We start from the raw sequence: 22,013 nt of genomic DNA, 5'->3' as shown, positions 1-22,013 counted from the left end.
GATGATCTAATGCAGCGTCTCCCAAACTGTTTTGGCCACGGAGCACTTTTTAGTCTATTACCGAATACTTATAATATTATTCTGTAGTTGTTTGGTTTTCAAATAAAAAATTGCGTTATTTATGCTCAAATATATTTTATTTTATAAAACAAAGCAAAAATATAAATTTAAAATAACTTGAACTAACAATTTCGAACTGGAAAGCGCGTATAAAGTAGTACAAAAATCAAGGGCAAGAGTCAAAATTAAACTCTCGATTCTTTCACTGAACACCTCTTCACGTCGTGTGGAACACCAGTGTTCCGCGGAGCACAGCTTGGGAAACGCTGATCTAATGGTCTCTTCTGGCCTTAAATTCTCTGCATCTCAATATACAGCCCTAGTGGAGACGAGGAACAAGTAGTTTTTACCTACATGCAACTTGCTGAGGTCAACACTAGACCCCCGCACGCACACACTTAAGCTTGAGCTCACCTAGCTAGATGGAAGTAGAAATTCCAGAGCCTTGTCTCCACTAGGGTTGTACTTGATCAGTCCTATGCCCATGTAAAAACACATCTGGTTTTGCAGTGACGCCATAGCCCTAGAGGTCTACTGAAGCTCCAGAGCTGCTCCTTTGGCCCCTGAAGAGACTCACACTTGTATGTGCTGAGGCCCAGGGTCACTCACCGCCAGTGACCAGCGAGCACCATTATTAATATGGAGTTATGACTGCGTTCCAAGCTAGTTTTTTATTCTGTACCATAACTGGTGTCAATTTGCTAGTAGAGGTAAATTGATGAAAGATTAACAGTGTGTTAACTTCCTGCATGTTTAACTTTGAATGAGGTCTCAAAGCAACCTGGATTACTGTTTGTTTACGCTCCCTAACTTCGCTTTCAGACACACACAATGGAGCAGTCCCAGGCTGTGGGTGTCAGATGTTCACGGGGTGTAAAGTGGCGGGTTAGCTGGGCTTTTTCTGAAAATGACACTGTTCTGGATGGGCTCCCTGGGTGTGTGTTTGGGTCTGTGCAGTGGCTTCGTGCGATGGGGCCGGGTTCATCCAGTGCAGAGCCAATTCACGCTGGCTGGTGGGGGGAGGGTGGGCTTTCCCCTCCCGCTTCCGGCCAGCTGCAGAGGCCCTGAGCACCAGGCTGGGCTCCCTGCCCCCTCGCCAGAGGGACAAGGGCCCCTGGCTGGCACCAGCATAGCGCTGCGGCCTCTGGAGTCGCTATGGGGAGAGCTGGGGAGGGGCAGCGGCACAGGTGCCCCCCGGGTGGAACCGGGCAGACAAATCAGCTGGTGATACAAGAGCAGAGGTGGTTCCCGGGCCCTGCGGGCTGGGGTGTGAGCTGCAGTCCCCGCTCTCTGGAGCTGGCGGGCTGGGCTCTGCCGGTGCTGGAGCCAAGCGACGGCCCCGGGCTGCGGCCGCTCGGAGCCACACCCCGACCCGCGCGGACCCCCGATAGGGGGCGATCGTGTCCCAGCCTGGAGCCCATCACCCACGGAGCGGAGCCGAGCCGAGCCAAGCCCCTCCTCTGGCCCCGCCTGGCTATGAAGGCCGCTCCCGGAGCTTAGCCCGTGAGTCCCAGCGTCCGTGCCCGGCCCAGGTGAGCGGAGCGCCTGGTTCGTCCCCTGCCCGGCCTGGGCTGGGCTCTGCATGGTCCAGACCCCCGCTCGGTGTCAGCGGGGCTTCCCATGAGCCGGGATCCTGGCAGCAGCGAATGCCCCGGGCTGTGAGGGGGAGCCGGGAGCCGGGGGTGGGGGGCGGGGGGCGGGGGCCTGTTGGCGGGGCGGCAGCAGAGGTGCCCCATAACTGTTGAGGGCGCGGAGCGATGCAAAGGCTCTGGGGCACGCAGCGGGGCTCGGGGCAGGCGCGCCGGAGACAAAGGCGTTTTGGTTTCCGGAGCGGCTTTGCACGCCGTGCTATGGAGTCTCAGCTGGGGACCGGTCTTGCAGGCAGCTGCTTGAGGTTACAGCCCACCGCGACGGGGAAGTCCCTCCTTGGCTGCACCAGACTTGTCAGGCTGTAGGACCCAAGGGAAAGGCTACTGCAGCTGGTGTCCAGGGAGCTCTGGCAGGTAAGGAAGCCAGGGCCTGGGGAAGACCGGCTTTGTGGTAGGTAGACAGGTGGGGAATGGCCGTTGTGCCCCCCAGGAGAGCCCAGCCCCAGCTGTGTGATGGGGGGAGACGGGCAGGAGCTGGAGGCGCCGGGAGTAAAAGCTTGGAGCCAGCTGTGTGCAGGAGGGTCCGGGAGAGGCTCTAGCTGGGCGGGAACCGCCCTGAGCCTGCAGGCAGCTGGGGCAAGGTCCAGCTCTGTGCGGCAGCCTTGAGCCATCTCTGTGCAGGGGGAAGGGCAGGAAAGGAGCTAGCTGTGCCAGGGAGGTGCTGGGCACGGAGGGCTAGAGCCAGCTGTATGCGGAGGGAGCAGGAGCCGGGAAGAGGTGCGAGCACTAGCCACTCTGCAGCATGGTCGAGGGAGCCAGCGCCCTGCTGCCAAGTACCTTGCCCTGCCCGCCCAGGGGAAGCTCACGGCAGTTTTGCAGAGCCCAGGCCTGTGTGAGGAGGGGGAGAAGTTGGCAGCGAGTCTCATACACCAGCCAGCCCCAGCCTGTGCCCTGGGGAAGAGCCAGTTGGCTCCGGTGGATATAAGCCCTGGTAGAAGTCTTGGGGGGAGAGGGGGACATGTGACCCTGTGTGACCCCCCACACACACACACACGCTGCCTCTGGGGAGCAGAAAGAGCTATTGGCTGTGTGGGGGAGCGCGGGGGGTTAGGAGCAGGAAGGGTTATTGGCTGGCTAAGGGGGCTGGGTTCTCTCCTGGCTCACACACAAAATCATAGAAGATTAGGGTTGGAAGAGACCTCGGGAGGTCATCTAGTCCAACCCCCTGCTCAAAGCAGGACCAACCCCAACTAAATCATCCCAGCCAAGGCTTTGTCAAGCTGGGCCTTAAAAACCTTGAAGGATGGAGATTCCACCATCTCCCTAGAGAACCCATTCCAGTGCTTTACCACCCCCCTTAGTGAAATAGTGTTTCTTAATATCCAGCCTAGACCTCCCCCACTGCAACTTGAGACCATTGCTTCTTGTTCTGTCATCTGCTACCACTGAGAACAGCCGAGCTCCATCCTCTTTGGAATCCCCCTTCGGGTAGTTGAAGGCTGCTATCAAAACCCCCCTCACTCTTCTCTTCTGCAGACTAAACAAGCCCAGTTCCCTCAGCCTCTCCGCGTAAGTCAGGTGCCCCAGCCCTCTAATCATTTTCATTGCCCGCCGCTGGACTCTCTCAAATTTGTCCACATCCTTTCTGAGGTGGGGGGCCCAAAACTGGATGCAGTACTCCAGGTGTGGCCTCACCAGTGCCGAATAGAGGGGAATAATCACTTCCCTCGATCTGCTGGCAGTGCTCCTACTAATGCACCTGCTGGCAGTGCTCCTACCAATATGCCGTTGGCCTTCTTGGCAACAAGGGCACACTGCTGACTCATATCCAGCTTCTCATCCACTGTAATCCCCAGGTCCTTTTCTGCAGAACTGCTGCTTAGCCAGTTGGTTCCCTAGCCTGTAGCGGTGCATGGGATTCCTCCTTCCTAAGTGCAGGACTCTGCACTTGTCCTTGTTGAACCTCATCAGATTTCCTTTGGCCCAATCCTCCAATTAGTCTAGGTCACTCTGGACCCTTCCCTACCCTCCAGCGTATCTACCTCTCAGCAGCTCAGTAACGTACATACAGCTTGTAACAAAGGAACCCAGTGGCAGTTCACCCGCGGTTACAGCCCGGTCTTTCCCCACAGGATGCTACTGCTCACGGACTGGGTGCTGGAGCTGCTGAGCATGGAGCGGACCCCCTTCTGCGCCTACACCATCTCCGCCCTGCTCCTTGCTCTGCTGGCCCTGCTCTTCCGCACCCTCCTGCAACTTGGGAGATCCTGGCACCGCTACTATGTGACCTGCCAGCGGCTGCGCTGCTTCCCGGAGCCCCCACGTCGCAACTGGCTGCTGGGACACTTGGGGACGGTAGGTGTCATGTCCCGTGGGGGCGAGAAGGGGGTGAGTGTCTTCTCTCCCCTCTTACTCGTTGTTGCCACTGACACATGGCTTGACCCCTGCTGGGAGGAGCCACCCTTGCCCACCCCAAGGGAGGGGCTGGTAGAATAGCCCCTGAGAGGGCTGGGGGCAGGTGACCCTGCTGGTTCAAGCCTCTCCCTCTCTCCCAGGTGAAGGGCTTTGGCCCCAGCTGGTGCTGGCAAGGGGAGCATGGCATGGCAGGTTGCTCAGGGCGCTGTGCTCACTGCAGCTGCATGACACATGGGAATGGGGTTGGGACCGAGCAGGGGTAGGAGACGAGGGTCCTGGGACAGCTCCACCAGGTTCTCGGCACACGCCCTGTCTGGCACCAGAGTGAGCAGCGTCTGAACTCAGTCAGACTTCCTGACCCAACAAGGCGGGCCTGAGCTGGAGGCAGAGGCATTGGCCACACTGCTGCTCCCCATCCTGCTGTGGGTGGGGCCCTTCCTATGGTTGCTGGCTCTGATGCACCCCCGATACGGCAGGGCCCTGGGATCCATCTCTGGCACTGGATGGGGCAGGTGGGATGCCGGCCCACATGCAGAGTGAGACGGGGGTGCAAATGACCCCCTAACCACTCAGTGCCCTGCACTCAAATGCCACATTCTCCAGGCAGGGCCCCAGGCTCAGCGTGGGATGTGCCCTGGTGGGTGTCTCTGGGTGCTGGTGCCCAGACACTTGCCCAGTGGCAGGGGCTCTAAGGGAACCAATCCATAGAAGCATCTCTGCTCACCACTGGCCCCTGCCATGCTCCCTGGCCCAGCCCCGTGACACCCCTGCCAGCCAGCTGCACCCCAATGGCTCTGCCTGCATTGGTGGTAAGTGGCCCCTGGGCCTGTTCGGCCGCCTTTGCTGTGGAGCAGGGAGGGTTATAAAGCCCCTGGCAGGATGGCCCCACCTGGGGTAGCTTTGGCAAGGGCATAGCCAATCACCATGTGCTGTGACATCGGGCATTGCAGGAACTCTGCCCCTCAGAGCACAGAGGGACCTAGGGGACCCAACTGGCTGCTTGGAGTGAGGCATGTTTGGCCTCAGAGCAGCCACCAGCGCAGTGAGGGGAGTTAGGGTTGGTGTCAGAGGGTCCCTGACACTAGGGGTCAGGTCAGTGTGTAGGTCCCTGGGGAGAGGGGCAGTCTCGGAAATGTATTGCCTGCTCCGGGGAGCATCCCCCAAGATGGATGGGATGTGAGCACTGGGCAGGAGTGAGGGTCTTGACAGATACACTTGGTGAGGCATTGCCCACGGCAGTCCTGCCTCTGATCACAGGATCCGATTCTGCCCCTGCCTGGCATGCACTGACTTGCTCAGGAGTCCCGGGTAAGATTGGGTCCCTCCTATATTAACTCTGCCCCGTCCCTCCTGCAGTTCATACCTGGTGAGGAGGGGCTGAGCCTGGTGTCCCAAACAGTGGCTACATTCTCCCAGGCCTTTGTGACATGGATGGGGCCCTTCCTGCCAGTCCTGTGCCTGGTGCACCCTGATTTCCTCAAGCCGATCACAACAGCCTCAGGTACGCTGACTCCTGGGGGTGGTGGTGAGGCTCTGAGGGTATGTCCGTACAGCACATAGACACCTGTAGCTGGCTCGGGCTCAGACTGTGGGGCTGTTACCCTGCAGTGTAGATATTCCAGCTGGAGCCTGGCCTCTGGGACCTCCTCCCTGTGGGGTCCCAGATCTTGGGCTCCAGTTGAGCCCAAATGTCTATATCTCAGATTTACAGCCCTGAGTCCGAGTCAGCTGACATGGGCAGGTCACGGGTGTCTACATGCACTATAGACACAACTTGTGGGGCCAGAGATGGGAAACACCAGCTGGGCCCCTCTAGCCCGTGACCTCGGAACCTAAGCAGGACTGGCCCCAGCAATCTGTTCTCCAGGGCCCTGGCCAGGCTAGCTGTGAACATCCCAAGGGACAGGGCTCCCAGCCAGGCCCTTACCCCCAGTGTGACATCATGGTGGTATGAAGGCTTTCCTGACTTCCCCAGGGCAGGGCTGGGAGCCAGTCACCTGAGACCCTGCAGAGCAGCCCGACCAGAGCCCTGGGGAAGGCACCAGAGGGGACAATCCGCCTGGGGAGCTAATGGCCGTCTCCCTGCAATAGCTCCCCAGGGTCCGCACTGTCCAGCCTGGGTTTCCCTCTGCTCCAGGTCAACCCCCCAGCCCCATGGGTTACAACCCTCGTGTTCTCATACATATTCAGTGCAGGCCCCTTGGCTCAACTGACTCGCTCCTCTGCCCGGGTGAACCAATCCTTCCCTGCCACCTTGGCTGCTCTCCCCTGCGTTCTGCACTGTGTGGGCCCAGCAGCCTCTTCTGGCCTTGACCCCTGGGATTGGGTTACTGTCCAGGGGGCCCAGAGCTGAATGCAGGGTGGGTCAGGCCAGGAGGGACCATTCTGCTCCTCTAATCTGACTGCCAGTTTCACACAAGGCAGAGACCCTCCCCAGAGCTCCCTTCAGCCAGCCCCGAGCTCCTGGCTGTGCTGGAGGGAGCGTTGCAAAGGGACATTATCTTTGAAAACTCGTGGCGAACGGGGGAAGTCCCAGATGACTGGAAAAAGGCTAATGTAGTGCCAATCTTTAAAAAAGGGAAGAAGGAGGATTCTGGGAACTACAGGCCAGTTAGCCTCACCTCAGTCCCCGGAAAAATCATGGAGCAGGTCCTCAAGGAATCAATCCTGAAGCACTTACACGAGAGGAAAGTGATCAGGAACAGTCAGCATGGATTCACCAAGGGAAGGTCATACCTGACTAATCTAATCGCCTTCTATGATGAGATTACTGATTCTGTGGATGAAGGGAAAGCAGTGGATGTATTGTTTCTTGACTTTAGCAAAGCTTTTGACACGGTCTCCCACAGTATTCTTGTCAGCAAGTTAAAGAAGTATGGGCTGGATGAATGTACTATAAGGTGGGTAGCAAGTTGGCTAGATTGTCGGGCTCAACGGGTAGTGATCAATGGCTCCATGTCTAGTTGGCAGCCGGTGTCAAGTGGAGTGCCCCAGGGGTCGGTCCTGGGGCCGGTTTTGTTCAATATCTTCATAAATGATCTGGAGGATGGTGTGGATTGCACTCTCAGCAAATTTGCGGATGATACTAAACTGGGAGGACTGGTAGATACGATACAGAGGGACCTAGACAAATTGGAGGATTGGGCCAAAAGAAACCTGATGAGGTTCAATAAGGATAAGTGCAGGGTCCTGCACTTAGGACGGAAGAACCCAATGCACAGCTACAGACTAGGGACCGAATGGCTAGGCAGCAGTTCTGCGGAAAAGGACCTAGGGGTGACAGTGGACGAGAAGCTGGATATGAGTCAGCAGTGTGCCCTTGTTGCCAAGAAGGCCAATGGCATTTTGGGATGTATAAGTAGGGACATAGCGAGCAGATCGAGGGACGTGATCGTTCCCCTCTATTCGACATTGGTGAGGCCTCATCTGGAGTACTGTGTCCAGTTTTGGGCCCCACACTACAAGAAGGATGTGGATAAATTGGAGAGAGTCCAGCGAAGGGCAACAAAAATGATTAGGGGTCTGGAACACATGACTTATGAGGAGAGGCTGAGGGAACTGGGATTGTTTAGTCTGCAGAAGAGAAGAATGAGGGGGGATTTGATAGCTGCTTTCAACTACCTGAGAGGTGGTTCCAGAGAGGATGGTTCTAGACTATTCTCAGTGGTAGAAGATGACAGGACAAGGAGTAATGGTCTCAAGTTGCAGTGGGGGAGGTTTAGGTTGGATATTAGGAAAAACTTTTTCACTAGGAGGGTGGTGAAACACTGGAATGCGTTACCTAGGGAGGTGGTAGAATCTCCTTCCTTGGAAGTTTTTAAGGTCAGGCTTGACAAAGCCTTGGCTGGGATGATTTGATTGGGGATTGGTCCTGCTTTGAGCAGGGGGTTGGACTAGATGACCTCCTGAGGTCCCTTCCAACCCTGATATTCTATGATTCTATGACAGCCCATCTCCGTGTAAAGACTCCCAGGGATGGCAAAGCCCCTGTGTCCCTGGGCCAGCTGTTCCCAGGGCTCGATCCCCTCCCTGTTAAACACTTGCACTGTGTTGCCAGTCTGAGTTCGTTCCTGCTGGATCTGACTCTGCCGCTGTCTGCTGGATGGCAGAGCCGTCTGCTGCCAGGCATCCCTGCCCATGGAGGGGCTGGTAGCTGGGATCTAGGCACCTCTTTTCCTGCTCTTGAAGAAATTAAATCCATTGGGCTCCTGTAGCCTCCCCCAGAGAGGCAGGTTTCCCAGAGCTTGAGGTGTTCTGGTGGCTCCTCCCAGACCCCTCCCCAGCTGTCGCTGTGCTATTTGAGGTGGGGGCACATTGGAGGGAGGGGCTATTGCCTCCCTGCTCCGTTGTGGGACAGCTCTGCCCAGGCAGCCCCAGGAAGCTTCAGCCTGTCTCTGGGGCTGTGCTGCAATGGAAACCCTGTCGGACAGGCTGGGCTGCGCAGCTCTACAGAATCCCCTTTTTCCCCCCGGGCGGTTCTGGATCCGCCCTGGAGTATAGGCTGCCTTAGTCCAGCTCCTCCAGCTCCCTTGATGTGACTGCTCTTGCTGCAGGCCACTGTCTGCACCAGCTCACCCTGGGCAAAGGCCGTCAACGTGCTCTGTGCAGGGAGGCAGGGGAATAAAATGGGGCCATGTAGCTGCAGGGGCCAGGTGTTTGGGGGGGGGGGGGTCTACCTTGTGTCCTAGTTTGTACCAGTTCCTGTCTGGCTCTTGAGAGATTGTGTCATTTGCTGCTTTGGGGAGTCCAGCCCAGCCCCTGCCACTCTCTGGATCCAGGGGCACCCAGAAGGCTGCCATAAGGGGATGGGCAGAGTCCCACTGGGGTGTGGGCGAGGAGTGCAGGAGCAGGCAGAACGGCTCCAGGTGCTGCAGCCTGCGAGCTATTCCCTGGCACCTTTGCAAGCGGGGGAGTGGCGCCCCTGCAGCATAGCCGCCCCTGGTGCTGCCGGAGAGCCATGGACTGTCCCTCACCCCATCCAGGCCACTGAGCACGATCGGCTCCTCTCCTGGGCACAGGGCACGCGGACTGGCTGTCTCCGGCATGGAGAGCCAAAGGTCCATAGGGGGGACTGAGGCTCTCGGCTCCAGCAGCACAGTGCCTGTGGCTCCTGGGAACAGCAGCAGGAGAGACCCAGCCATGCAGGGCAGGCCTAAGGCAGCACCCAGCGGGAGCTGCTGCACAGCCAAGACCCCTCCAGCCCGGGCAGGGTGATGGCTCGGGACAGACTGGGCAGCAGGGCCAAGGGGCACTGCCTGGCTGAATTCCTCAGGGGCAGCAAGCAGAGCCACCTCCCCACTGGGGACCTGTGTCATCAGTGGTCTTGCAGGAGCAGCTGGGGCCCCTGCGGGGGAGAGGGGAGACATGCACACACTCCAGAGGCAAGGGAGTGAAGGCCAGCAATGATCAGTGACGTGGGGAGCTCGTGCTGCCCCTGTCCCCTCCCTGCCGGCCAGGGAGAGTGGCCCCGGCCAGGGCCGGTTGCCCAGTGCTCTGGTGTCTCTTGTAGCGCCAGTCACCCCCGGGGCTGAGAGGAGCCAGTGGGTGCAGCAGAGGGTGAGGGTTCTGTGCAGCTGGGCCCCCCAGCACCGCCAGCGCAGGCCCCTCTCTGGTGAGCGAGTTGCTGGAGCTGTGCGCTGCAGGGGGACGAGCGATGAGCTGAAGCCAGACTCCGAAGGAATCCAGCCCCCAGCCTGGTCGGTGCTCCCTGGCCTGGGGGCTCCTGCTCCAGCCTCTTCTGCCCCCTTGCGGAGGGGACATCTCTGTCCCCGTTAACGTACTGCTGCCACTCTTCCCAATTAGCCCTGCTCCAAGTGGCGGCTGGGCCCGCAGGGCCAAGGGCACGTGGAGCTACGCTGGGGCTTGTTTGCTCATCCCTGAACTGCTGCCCTGCAGGGTGGTTGAGAAGTGACTCTGGAAGTTTCACCAGGGCCCTGAGTCCAGAGCTAAAGCAACAAATAGAAATGCTGCCCCTCCCCGCCAGCCTGGCATCCAGCCCCACCCCGCCAGCCCTTTGCATGACTCGCTGTGCCCAGGAACCCAGTGCAGTGTGCGGGAACTATGTAAACAATCCCGTTGCTGATGCAGCAGCGGGAACAGAGTCCAGCTCCCTCCCCCAGTGCCAGGCGGGCTTGGCAGGACACAGAGAGGGGAGGTCTGGCTTTAGTCCTCAAAGCCAGCAGCTGGGTCTGAGCAATGAGCGTTGCTCCCTGGAGCAGAGTTGGATGTCACGGGGCCAGGACAGAGGTGCTTCGGGGCTCAGGAGCCCTCAGTCTCCTGCTCAGCTCAGCTGGATAGCAGAGAAGCGCAGGGCGGGGATGCAGTGCTGGGGCTGTGTGAATGCATGTAGCCAGTTCATGCCGGGGCTGAGGGCTCATGCTCGCTGCCCACTGAGCCCCCGGGTTCACCTCTGCACGGAGAATGGCTGGGAGCCGTGTTTGCAATAACACAGGGAGCCCCAAGTGGCCCCATCCAACCGACTGCCAGGTGAGGGCAGCCCCCCCTCCCCCATTAGAAATGAAGCCAGAGGCGCTCTGAGAGCAGGCAGCAGTGATTCTGTTGGGGAGCTGCCGCTCCTGCAGTGGGTTGAGTCGGGCGCTGGGCCCAGCATGTCACCCTGGCCGGAGACGTGGCCGGAGTCCCAGCTGGCCCGTGGCTAACCCATGGCTCCTCGTTGTAGGGTCAGAACACGGAGGAGGGGATGCAGTGCGTAGATGAGCTCGTCGGGCGCTACAGCCACTCCTGCCTTTGGTGGTTTGGGCCCTGGTTTCCCATTCTCCGGCTCTTCCACCCAGAGGCCGTTAAACCTGTGTTGCTGGAGTCAGGTAGTGAGGGTGGCTCCAGCGCCAGGAGTTTGTGTGCCTGTCTGTCTCTCTGTCTGTCCTGGGGCTCAGGAGGGTTGGATTCCCAGCAGGCGCCTGGAGCTCTCGATGTTACGTGTGCTGCACCCGCCATGACGGGACCTCTGGGGACATGGGCCCAGTGGTGAGAGGGCAGCTGCTCCCTAGAAAAGCCCCCGGCCAGGAGGACTGGCTGCTGAGACCAGCCCTCCTCCACGTGGCTGAGGAGGAAGCTGTTTGGCTGTCGGGGCTGGGGGAAGGTATCGGGTCTTGGGCCGAGCTCAGCTCGGCAGGTGGCTGTTCATTGGGCTGCTTGTCTGGCTGGGTGCTGCCCACCCAGGGTCCTTAGTGAGTCCCCCTGGCCCCAGAGGAGTTAGGGCAGAGGCTGTAGCCATCCCTTAGCATCCTGAGAGGAGCACATCCCGCTGGCTGAAGCCCAGCAGGAGCTGCTGTCAGCCTCTGGGCCAGTGACCCATGGGAGCAAAGGTTCATTGAAGCCCTGCCGGCATCCCTGGCTGGTGATAGGCGAATGGGGGATCTGATAGCAAACAGCTGGCTCAGGGACATCTTACGCCCTTCATCAGCTCAGTCCATGGTCCCAAAGGGGGCACGGCAGGGTTGTGGGGTGAAGGGGACAATGAGGGAGGTGGTCCGGGGGAGAAACAGGTCAGGGGGAGTCATAAGGACCAAATGGCCGATGTTCTTGGGGGGGCCTATGGGGAGCAGCAGAGAGTGTGAGGCTGATACTGTTGTGGGGGTGCATGGCCGTGAGGCTAGTGGGATGTTGGGGGTGGGGGAATCTGGAGAATGGTGCAGAGAGGGGGTGGTCCTGGGGCTAGTGGTGCAGAGGGGGCAGTTTCTGCCCCTGTTGTCTCTGGCTGACCCAGGGAGAGGAGCAGCTGTGGCCAGCTCAGTCTCAGGGAGCTGGGCCTGCCAAGCCACCTTTGCCCGTCTCCCGTGCCACCCACGCGAGTGCCAGCCATTCGCACAGCCCTGCGAGGTAGGGAGTCACTGAGGTACAGAGGGGGCAGGGGACTCACACAGCATGTCCATGTAAGAGACAGGAATAGAACCCAGGAGTCCTGGCTCCCAGCCCCCTCCAGACCCTGCTGTAGCCACAGGATCCCCACTCTGCTCACAGAGCCAGGGAATACAGCTAATAAGGGAGTTTTAAAGATGCCAAGCTCTCTATTGTGAAGGCCCCACGTGACTGCCAAGCTCACGCGGTCCGTGGGTCACAGGCACTGCCCCAGGAGGAGTCTCTGTCGCGCTGCAGGCCCGGCCCAGGCTGCGGATGCTGCTTGCCCCCCGTGTCCTCCACTCGCTCAGAGCAGAGCCTGCTCTGTGTGAGGGGCCTGGTGGCTCAACGCCTGGTCCCTGTCGTGTGGCTCCTTCACGCTGTTCACTGAGCCTGTCCTGTTGCCCCAGCAGCCGCCCTCCTGGCTGCTAGGGTGGAGCCTGGAGCAGGGTGTCCAGCAGGGTTCTGCCTTGTCTGATGGGGGCTGCTTTCACAGGGCGATGCGCCAAGGCTCCTTAGGAAACAGCCTGTGGAGCAGGCGGGCACTGGACAGACCCACATTCCTGCAGCTGCCCCTTTCCAGACCAAAACGGGGCCCGTAGGTGCTGCAGCTCCAGCCGGGGCTCTGATAACAGTAGTCCTGCACTCCTTCCCTGTGTCCTATGCCGTGTATGTGTGTGTGAGCGCTAACGCCAGGGTGCACCCCATTACCGCCCCCCGTGCCGTGTGTGTCTGAGCACTAACACCGGGCTGCGCCCATCTCTGTTCCACTCTGCCGTGTGTGTGTGTCTCAGCACTAAACCCCAGATGTGCCGCATCTCTGCACCCCCGAGCCATGTGTGTCTCAGCACTAACCCCTGGGCCTGCCCGTCTCTGGTCTCCCCCACAGTTGCCATCGCACCCAAGGACTACCTGTTCTACGGCTTCCTGAAGCCCTGGCTGGGTGAGTGCCCTTTCTTCTGGGCTTGGATCTGCTGTGCTTGGTGTCATGGGGCCCGAACCCCAGGGGAGGGGCTTGTGGGGAATGGAGGGTGTGATGTTCCCCTCTGGTGTTATCTGGACCGATGATCAGCTAGGTCACTCCAATCCTTGACTCTGGGAGCCAGCCTTACCCTGCTCTGCTGTGACAACCCCCACTCCGGGGCTGTTCACGCACAGCCCCTGGCATGTAAGCTGCTCCTTGGTCTGTGCAACCGAGTGACACTAGCCAATATCTCTGGTTCCAGACACAACCCTAGGAACCTCCGTCTTGCAGTGTCCAGTTATGTCCGCTGCAAGCTTATGAGACTTCATCAATTTAACAAAGAAATTGATATTTACCAGGCTTGTTCTCCCAAGGGGAGTCTCTGACACACTTCAAACCAAATGCACTGCGTCAGGTAGAATAAACAAAGAGATTTATTGACTACAAAGATAGATTTAAGTGATTTATAAGTCAAAGCAAAACAAGTCGGATTTGGTCAAACGAAATGAAAGCAAAACTCATTCTAAGCTGATCTTAACACTTTTAGTGTCCTTACAAATTTAGATGCTTCTCACCACAGGCTAGCTGGTTGTCCTTCAGCCAGGCTCTCCCCTTTGATCAGCGCTTCAGTGGCTTGGTGAGGTCTGTAGATGGAGGTGGAAGAGAGAAGAAGACCATGGCAAACATCTCTCCCTTTTATCATGTTCTTTCTTCCCTCTTGGCTATGCCCCCCCACCCTGACCCTTCAGCGTCAGGTGAGCATTACCTCATCGCAGTCCCTGACTGACCAAGGGAAGGGGGGTGGCTCACCAAGTTCCTACACCAAAGGCTCTTAAGCAAAGTAAGCTATCGTGGGATAAGAGGGAAGGTCCTTTCTGGATCAGTAACTGGTTAAAAGACTGGAAACAAAGGGTGGGAATAAATGGTCAGTTTTCAGAATGGAGAGAGGTAATAGTGGTGTCCCCCAGAGATCTGTACTGGGACCAGTCCCATTCAACATATTCATAAATGATCTGGAAAAGTGGGTAAACAGGTGACAGAATTTACAGATGATACAAAACCACTCAGGATAAGTCCAAAGCAGACTGCAAAGAGTTTCAAAAGGATCTCTCCAAACTGGGTGACTGGGCAACAAAATGGCAGATGAAATTCAATGCTTGATAAATGCAAAGTAACGCACATTGGAAAACATAATCCCAACTATACATAAATAATGATGGGGCCTGAATCAGCTGTTACCACTCAAGAAAGAGATCTTGGAGTCATTGTGGATAGTTATCTGAAAACATTCACACAATGTGCTGCGGCAGTCAGAGAAGCGAACTGAATGTTGGGAACCATTAGAAAAGGGAGAGATACTAATGCAGAAAAATATCATATTGTCTCTATATAAATGCATGGTACCCCCACATCTTGAATACTGCATGCAAGTGTGGTTGCGCCATCTCAAAAAAGATATATTGGACGTGGAAAAGGTTCATAAAAGGGCAACAAAAATGATTAGGGGTATGGAACAGGTTCCATATGAGGAAAGATTTTTCAGCTTGGAAAAGAGACGACAAAGGAGGGATATGGCCACTGTTGGCAGACAGGACACTGGGCTGGATGGACCATTGGGCTGATCCAGTCTGTCCATTCTTATGTCAGTGTGGAGCTGGAGCTACTCGTGCCATAGCCGTGAGCACCAGCACATGGGTGTGCCCAGGATCACACACACACGCCTTCACGTGCGCACGTACCTCTATGCACATACCACCATGCACCTGCACGTACACACACGCATGCACCTGCATGTTCATGCCCACATGTGCCCCCACAAACACACACACATATGCTTCACTCACACCCCCACCCATGCACGCATTGCACACGTGCACGCACTCTCGTGCCTGCCCAACATGCACCAGGGAGGTTGATTCTCGCTGAGCACCCCAGCTGGCTGAGACCCAGCAGGCTGGAGGGGGCCTGGGCTGCGGGATCTCTGCCAGGGCTCTGAGCTGAGTGCCTGTCATCTCAGGGGACGGTTTGCTGCTGAGCAATGGTCCGAAATGGGTGCGGCACCGGCGCATGCTGACGCCAGCCTTCCACTTCGACATCCTGAAGCCCTACGTGAAGATCTTCAGCCAGAGCACTGACATCATGCATGTGAGTAACCCCCTCCCGTCATGGCACCAAATCCATGCCTGTGCCTCTGGCCCCCCCCATGGCACACACTGCCCTGGCACCCGCCAGCCTGCCCGGGACCCTCCCCCCCCACGGCACACACTGCCCTGGCACCCGCCAGCCTGCCCGGGACCCTCCCCCCCCACGGCACACACTGCCCTGGCACCCGCCAGCCTGCCCGGGACCCTCCCCCCCCATGGCACACACTGCCCTGGCACCCGCCAGCCTGCCCGGGACCCTCCCCCCCCATGGCACACACTGCCCTGGCACCCGCCAGCCTGCCCGGGACCCTCCCCCCCACGGCACACACTGCCCTGGCACCCGCCAGCCTGCCCGGGACCCTCCCCCCCCACGGCACACAGTGCCCTGGCACCATGCCACCCCCCAGCCTGCCCGTGTACCCTCCCCCCAATGGCACACACTGCCCTGGCACCTGCCAGCCTGCCTGGGACCCTCCCCCCAAGGCATATGCTACCTTGGCATCTGCCAGCCTGCCTGGGACCCTCCCCCCCACGGCACACACTGCCCTGGCACCCTTCAACAGCCTGCCCGTGACCCTCCCCCCAATGGCACATGCTGCCCTGCCACCCCCAGCCTGCCCGTGACCCTCCCCCCATGGCACACAGTTCCCTGGCACCCTTCAAATCCCAGCCTGCCCGTGACCCTCCCCCCATGGCACACACTGCCCTGGCACCATGCCACCCCCCAGCCTGCCCGTGTATTCTCCCCCCAATGGCACACAGTGCCCTGGCACCTGCCAGCCTGCCTGGGACCCTCCCCCCCCATGGCACATGCTGCCCTGGCACCTGCCAGCCTGCCTGGGACCCTCCCCCCCCATGGCACATGCTACCCTGGCACCTGCCAGCCTGCCTGGGACCCTCCCCCCCACGGCACACACTGCCCTGGCACCCTGCAAACCCCAGCCTGCCCATGACCCTGCCCCCATGGCACACACTGCCCTGGCACCCTGCCACCCCCAGCCTGCCCGTGACCCTCCCCCCTTGGCACACACTGCCCTGGCACCTGCCAGCCTGCCTGGGACCCTCCCCCCCCAAGGCATATGCTACCTTGGCATCTGCCAGCCTGCCTGGGACCCTCCCCCCCACGGCACACACTGCCCTAGCACCCTTCAACAGCCTGCCCGTGACCCTCCCCCCAATGGCACATGCTGCCCTGCCACCCCCAGCCTGCCCGTGACCCTCCCCCCATGGCACACAGTTCCCTGGCACCCTTCAAATCCCAGCCTGCCCGTGACCCTCCCCCCATGGCACACACTGCCCTGGCACCATGCCACCCCCCAGCCTGCCCGTGTACTCTCCCCCCAATAGCACACAGTGCCCTGGCACCTGCCAGCCTGCCTGGGACCCTCCCCCCCATGGCACATGCTACCCTGGCACCTGCCAGCCTGCCTGGGACCCTCCCCCCCACGGCACACACTGCCCTGGCACCCTGCAAACCCCAGCCTGCCCATGACCCTGCCCCCATGGCACACACTGCCCTGGCACCCTGCCACCCCCAGCCTGCCCGTGACCCTCCCCCCTTGGCACACACTGCACTAGTGCCTTCCTCCCTTGGCATATGTGGAACCAGCAGCCTGCCCTCCCCATGCCTCCCCCACACCCTATGCAATATGCTGTACCATCACTACACTGTGCCTCTGGCCCTGCACCGCCCCCCAAGCATATACTGCACCAATACCCTGCCCACCCACCCGCCTGCCCACTGCTCTTTCACCTGCCCCCACCACATGCCCAGCCCTGTCACTGCACCAGTCCACTAGCCTCCTCCCCTGTCTGTTTGCCTGTCTCTGACGCTGGCTGACCCGCATTGCATGGGCACTGGGCTCCGCAGTGCTGTCCCTGCAGGCAGCTGCTCGGGGGCGGCTCTCACGGGCACTGTTCCCCCACAGGCCAAGTGGCGCCAGCTGGTGGCGTCAGGCTCCACCTCCCTGGACATGTTTGGTCAGATCAGCCTCATGGCCCTGGACAGTTTGCAGAAATGCGTCTTCGGCTACAACAGCAACTGCCAGGAGTGAGTGACGCGGGGGCAGCTCCCCCAGCAGGGCCCCGCGCTGACCCGAGGGTGGGAGCCCCCTCACTGGGGGAGGTCAGAGTGGGGAGAATGGGCTGCAGGGTCCCTCCCTCCCTCCCTTCCTGGCCTGGCCCCAGTGAGCCTGGCCAGATTCACGGAATGGGTCCCTGAACTGGAGATCCCAGGGAGGGGAGGGTGTTACTGCAGGCCTGGGCAGGGGCTCTCCAGTGGGGTGTCTGGAGGCATTGGGGGGTTGCTATAGTGGCTGCGCCAGGCCCTGGTCAGCACTGGGGGTGGAGCTCCTTCAGCTCACTGCGCGGAGGCTGGTGCTTGGTGCTTGCACTCGCAGGTCTGTCTGCTAACGCCTGTGGGGTCGGCATGGCTGTGCTGTGACTCTCTTGGGGGATGATCCTGCTGTTGCATGCCTCTCGCTGCCAGGAAGCTCCTCACCTCAGTCCCATCACCCCAGAACCCTCCTGCCCCCAGTTTATACATGTACTGCAGGGCCCTCGTCGGCAGCTTGTACCTGTTTTACTGCACTGGTGCACTTACAGACATGAGTATAATTCTTGAGGTTCAGATTTATAGCCGAGATGGAGAGCTTTGTAGAGGCAAAGAGTTCTTTCAGAAATAGTCCATTGGTTATAGTCAAGTGTTTATATTCAGGGCGGTCCAGTCAGAACTGGGATCTCAGTCCTTGTGGCTTAGGCTTCCCCTGTGTGAAGCCTCAAGCAGATCTGAGATAAACAGGATCAGGACCCAAGGGTCTTTTATACAACTCCAGGCCTTCTTTGACAGGCCGGAGTCCTTAGGCCAACAAAAGGCAATCGGGGCGACTTTGAAGTAGGTCCATCACCGGTAATTAGCTACACGAAGTAACACAAGGCAGTTGCCGGTTTTTCCACCAGTCGCAGATGATTGGCTATACATTTCAAAGAGAGAGGAATACAGCGACGATATCCTGCGTTTACAGTTCATTGATGTTCTTTTGATCTCTGAATTAACCGAATACAGCATGGACAAGGACTGTTTGATTACATTGTTGACCTCTACTAATATGTACGTAAATACCCAAAACCACAAACGTAATCTCCCCATATGTTTTTAAGGGTTCAATCTGAGTCATTTGTCCTGCAGGATGCTTAACCCTTTCTGGTCATTTGTCACCGTCCCACATTGGCTGAGCCGCAGCAGCAGTCAGAGGCACCCAAGCTTGGTCCCTTCCCCGCCGGCTGGCCCGGAGATCCCGTGGCTGGGAGATCACGCCATCGCTCTGTGGCGAGGCCCAGCCCACGGGGATCCCCCAGCTCTGATCAGGGCGCCCCCGCCCCGGCCTGTCAGGCACATGCTGGCCTGTTGTGTTGCAGGACACCCAGTGACTACATTGCAGCCATCCTGGAGCTCAGCTCCCTGGTGGTGCGACGCCAGCACCGCCTGCTCCTGCACTGCGACTTCCTGTACCGCCTGTCACCCGACGGGCGGCGCTTCCGGCGCGCCTGCGACACCGTGCACCGCTTCACGGCCGACGTGGTGCAGCGGCGCCACCAGGCCCTGAGCCGCCTGGGCAGGGAGGCCTGGCTCAAATCCAAGCAGGGCAGGACGGTGGACTTCATTGACATCCTGCTCCTGGCCAAGGTAACATGGTGGGGGGGCCTGCCCCATGGGGGTGGGGGGAAGTCACGGATGTCCTGCGATTGGCCAAGGGGACATGGGGGGGCCTGCCCCATGGGGGTGGGGGGAGGTCACGGATGTCCTGCGATTGGCCAAGGGGACACAGCAGGAGATCATGCCCTCGGGAGCATGGGGGTTCGTTGACGTCCAGGGCAGGGCCTGGAGTTCCCATTTGGCACTGCCAGAGAGTCCTGGGGAGCCAGGTGGAAGGTGCTGTGTGATGTCTGTCACACCAGGACTTGCCCCCCGGCCCAGCTCTCTGGGGCGGCCCAGCCAGAGCTGCCTTCCCAGCATGCTCAGCGTGGAGCGATATGAACTGCACTTGGCGACATGGGGCTGGCACCTCTGGGGAGCTCTAACACCAGAGCCAGGCTGGGAAGGGGGGAGCCCACCTTGGGGCCTGGGGCTGTGGGGTAGGGCAGGGACTGCCTCTTTCCCCGGGCTGGGTGGAGGGAAGATGGCCAAGCTCACTCCACCCCAAGATGTCCCATCCTCCCAGGATCTGAAATGGGGGAGGCGTGGGCCGGTGGGGCTGGGGTCCCTGAGTCACGGGGAGCCAGGTTACCCGTCCAGCAGTGTGTGCTTTGTGCAGGATGAGGACGGCCAGGACCTGTCAGACGAGGACATTGCAGCTGAGGCCGACACCTTCATGTTTGAGGGTGAGGAGCCCCCCTGGAGAGGAGGTGGGGGGCTCTCCTGCTGACCTCACAGCCTCATGTGGGAGGATGGGGCCTCCGCAGATGACATGGCTCTGGGGGGAGGGCAGGAGAGCTGGGTTCAGTCCCTGGCTCTGAGTGACCTGGGTGTGCCTTTCTGTGAAATGGGGCTAAGACAGATCTGCCTCTGGGCACTGCCAGACAGTCCCAGCAACGGAGGAGGTGGTGGTAGTGGAGACAGATGCTCAGAGTCACCCCATTTGCCCCGCAGGCACGAGGGGCCTGGAGTTCCCAGCTGGCGCTGCCAGAGAGTCATGGTGAGGAAGGCCCCGGAGGAGGTGCTGGCAGGGGGAGGGTCCCTCCAGCCCCGGACTCTCCACGGTCCCTCTCTGCCCCCGCGGCTCTCACGCTGCGCTGGCCTCTCTCTGCAGGCCACGACACCACAGCCAGCGGCCTCTCCTGGGTGCTGTATAACCTGGCCTGTCACCCCGAGTACCAGGAGCGCTGCCGGGAGGAGATCAAGGACTTAATGCGGGACAAGGAATCGGAGGAGGTTGAATGGTGAGATGGCTGCTTCAGCTGCAGTGCTGGCACTGTCCAGTGCAGTGCTGACCCCCAGTACCCCCACTTCCACACCCTTTAGTTCCAGCACAGCCCCCACCCCACCTGTGAGGGTTAGCCCAGCTGCTGCCCTCCCCTCCCCACCAGTCTATGCCTAGCACTGGGGTCCCTTCACTTCTGCCAGCCCCACAAGCTGGAGGGCTTCCCCTGCAAGATGGGCCTAGGCTGCTCCCCAGTGCCCGAGGGCCCTGCTGCTCTGGGTTTTGCATGTCCCGCCCTGGATGCCCAAGGACCCTGCCACTCAGATGTGCATGCTCCCCCCCCCATCACAGTGTTGTTTGTCCCCACAGTGCCAGCTACATGCCTATGCGAGTCTGTCCCAGCCCCATTGTCTGGCTCATGGGCTCACACTGGGCCCCTCATGCATCCACCTCTGGGGCCAGCGCTAAGCTCTGCTCTCTGCAGGGAGGACCTGTCCCAGATGCCCTTCTCCACCATGTGCATCAAGGAGAGTCTGCGCCTGCACCCGCCCGTCACGGCTGTGTCCCGGCGCTGCACCGAGGACATCAAACTGCCTGACGGACGTGTCCTACCCAAAGGTACCAGCCTTCTTCCCTGCCCCCCAGCCAGGGGCATGGCACCGGAACTGGGCCCATAACCCCTGTGGCGCACAACCCCTCCCCTCCTTCTCCCTTTCCTCTCTCTAATGAGGCAGTTTCCTCTCTGGCAGGGAACGTCTGTCTGATCAGTATCTATGGGACACATCACAATCCTGCTGTCTGGCCGGAGCCCTAGGTACCACTGGTCACTCTGTTCTGCCCCTTTGGCTCTACTCCACCCCACGGCCACCTTCAGCGTGGCACCAGGGGGCGCTGTGCTGCAGAGAGTGGGATTGCGGGGCTTGGTAGGGGCACTGTCCCCTCGGAGTCATTGCTGACCCAATGCCCCAGCGTGGCACTAGGGGGTGCTGAAGTGCCATCAAAGTAGCAGCTTCCTATTCCCAGTGACCCTCCCCAGAGAGGAAGCTCCTCCTCCCCCCCCCAGCTCGCCTAGAGGGGAGTGAGGGTTGCACCCCCATTCACACTGGGTGGGGCTGGGTCACTGAGTGCTGGGTGGAGGCAGAACCATCCCCGCTGCCAGCACATGGCCCCAGTCGGAAGCTCACTCCTGGGGAGCCTGGTGCCCAAGCTGCACCCGGAGAGGGGCTGCCTTTGCTCCCCCTTGGCTCAGGGACCAGCCCCACACCCCACCCTTCACCCTCGCTCCCCTCACCGTGCCTTGTGGTTGCTGCTCCAGGTCTATAACCCACACCGCTTCGACCCAGAGAACTCCAAGAACCAGCCCCCACTGGCCTTCATGCCCTTCTCTGCTGGACCCAGGTAACCTGCCTGCCGGGCTCAGAGCCCCTCGCCGCACGAACTGCCCCCTCCCCCAACCCCAGCTGCCCACCAGCAAGCGGCTCCCTGGCTGCAGTGAAGAATTGTGGGATACGCAGGAGGTGGCCTCTGGTCAGTGTTGGGGTCAGCTGTTATTGCTGAGGATCTGTCCCTTCTCCCACAGGGGGGTGGGCTCCCCTCAGCATCTGTCTGTCCCTGCAGGCAGTGGGCTTTGGGGTGTCTGTCTGTCCCTGCTCCCCCATCCCTGCCCTCACATGGGGTGTGGTTTCCAGGCGAAGAGCACCGGCTGACACCCCTGGCTTTCTCGCAGGAACTGCATCGGGCAGAACTTCGCCATGGCAGAGATGAAGGTGGTGCTGGCGCTGACCCTGCTGCGCTTCGCCCTGCGGCTGGACGAGAGCAGGCCTGTGCGGCGCAAGCCCGAGCTGATCCTGCGCAGCGAGAATGGGCTGTGGCTGCACCTGGAGCCGCTGGGGCCCAGCCGTGAGAGCCGGCCCCCCGCACCGCGCTCCTAGGGCCGTGCACTCCGGCCCGCTGCGGGGATCCAGCCTGCTCCGCACAGCTCAGGGGCCTGCTGAGTGGAGGACCAGGTGGGGATCATGGTGGGGCCAGCTCTCTCCTCTAATCTAGACCAGCCCTCTGTACCAAA

General features: G+C 59.8%; 2 protein-coding genes across 2 annotated transcripts; both read left to right on the top strand.

Annotated features, from left to right (window-relative positions):
- The first annotated feature begins 1,878 nt into the window (after positions 1-1,878).
- LOC141974836 (ultra-long-chain fatty acid omega-hydroxylase-like) lies at positions 1,879-21,293 on the top strand. Its single transcript, XM_074934847.1, has 11 exons — positions 1,879-2,063; positions 3,782-4,037; positions 5,421-5,565; positions 12,811-12,864; positions 14,903-15,030; positions 16,958-17,079; positions 18,447-18,714; positions 19,343-19,409; positions 19,838-19,967; positions 20,433-20,566; positions 21,264-21,293. Exons 2-11 carry the CDS (start codon positions 3,783-3,785, stop codon positions 21,269-21,271), a joined length of 1,311 nt encoding a protein of 436 aa, XP_074790948.1. The 5' UTR covers positions 1,879-2,063; position 3,782; the 3' UTR covers positions 21,272-21,293.
- On the top strand, positions 21,288-21,997 carry LOC141974837 (ultra-long-chain fatty acid omega-hydroxylase-like). The gene is made up of 2 exons (XM_074934848.1): positions 21,288-21,346; positions 21,675-21,997. The coding sequence occupies exons 1-2, from the start codon at positions 21,324-21,326 to the stop codon at positions 21,877-21,879; spliced, it is 228 nt and encodes a 75-aa protein (XP_074790949.1). The 5' UTR covers positions 21,288-21,323; the 3' UTR covers positions 21,880-21,997.
- Positions 21,998-22,013: the final 16 nt, after the last annotated feature.

This window comes from Natator depressus, chromosome 20 (genome assembly GCF_965152275.1).
Source record: "Natator depressus isolate rNatDep1 chromosome 20, rNatDep2.hap1, whole genome shotgun sequence".
Classification (NCBI taxonomy): Eukaryota; Metazoa; Chordata; order Testudines; family Cheloniidae; genus Natator; species Natator depressus.
Note: the sequence above shows the minus strand (reverse complement) of the source record. Positions and strands in the feature narration are given on the sequence as shown.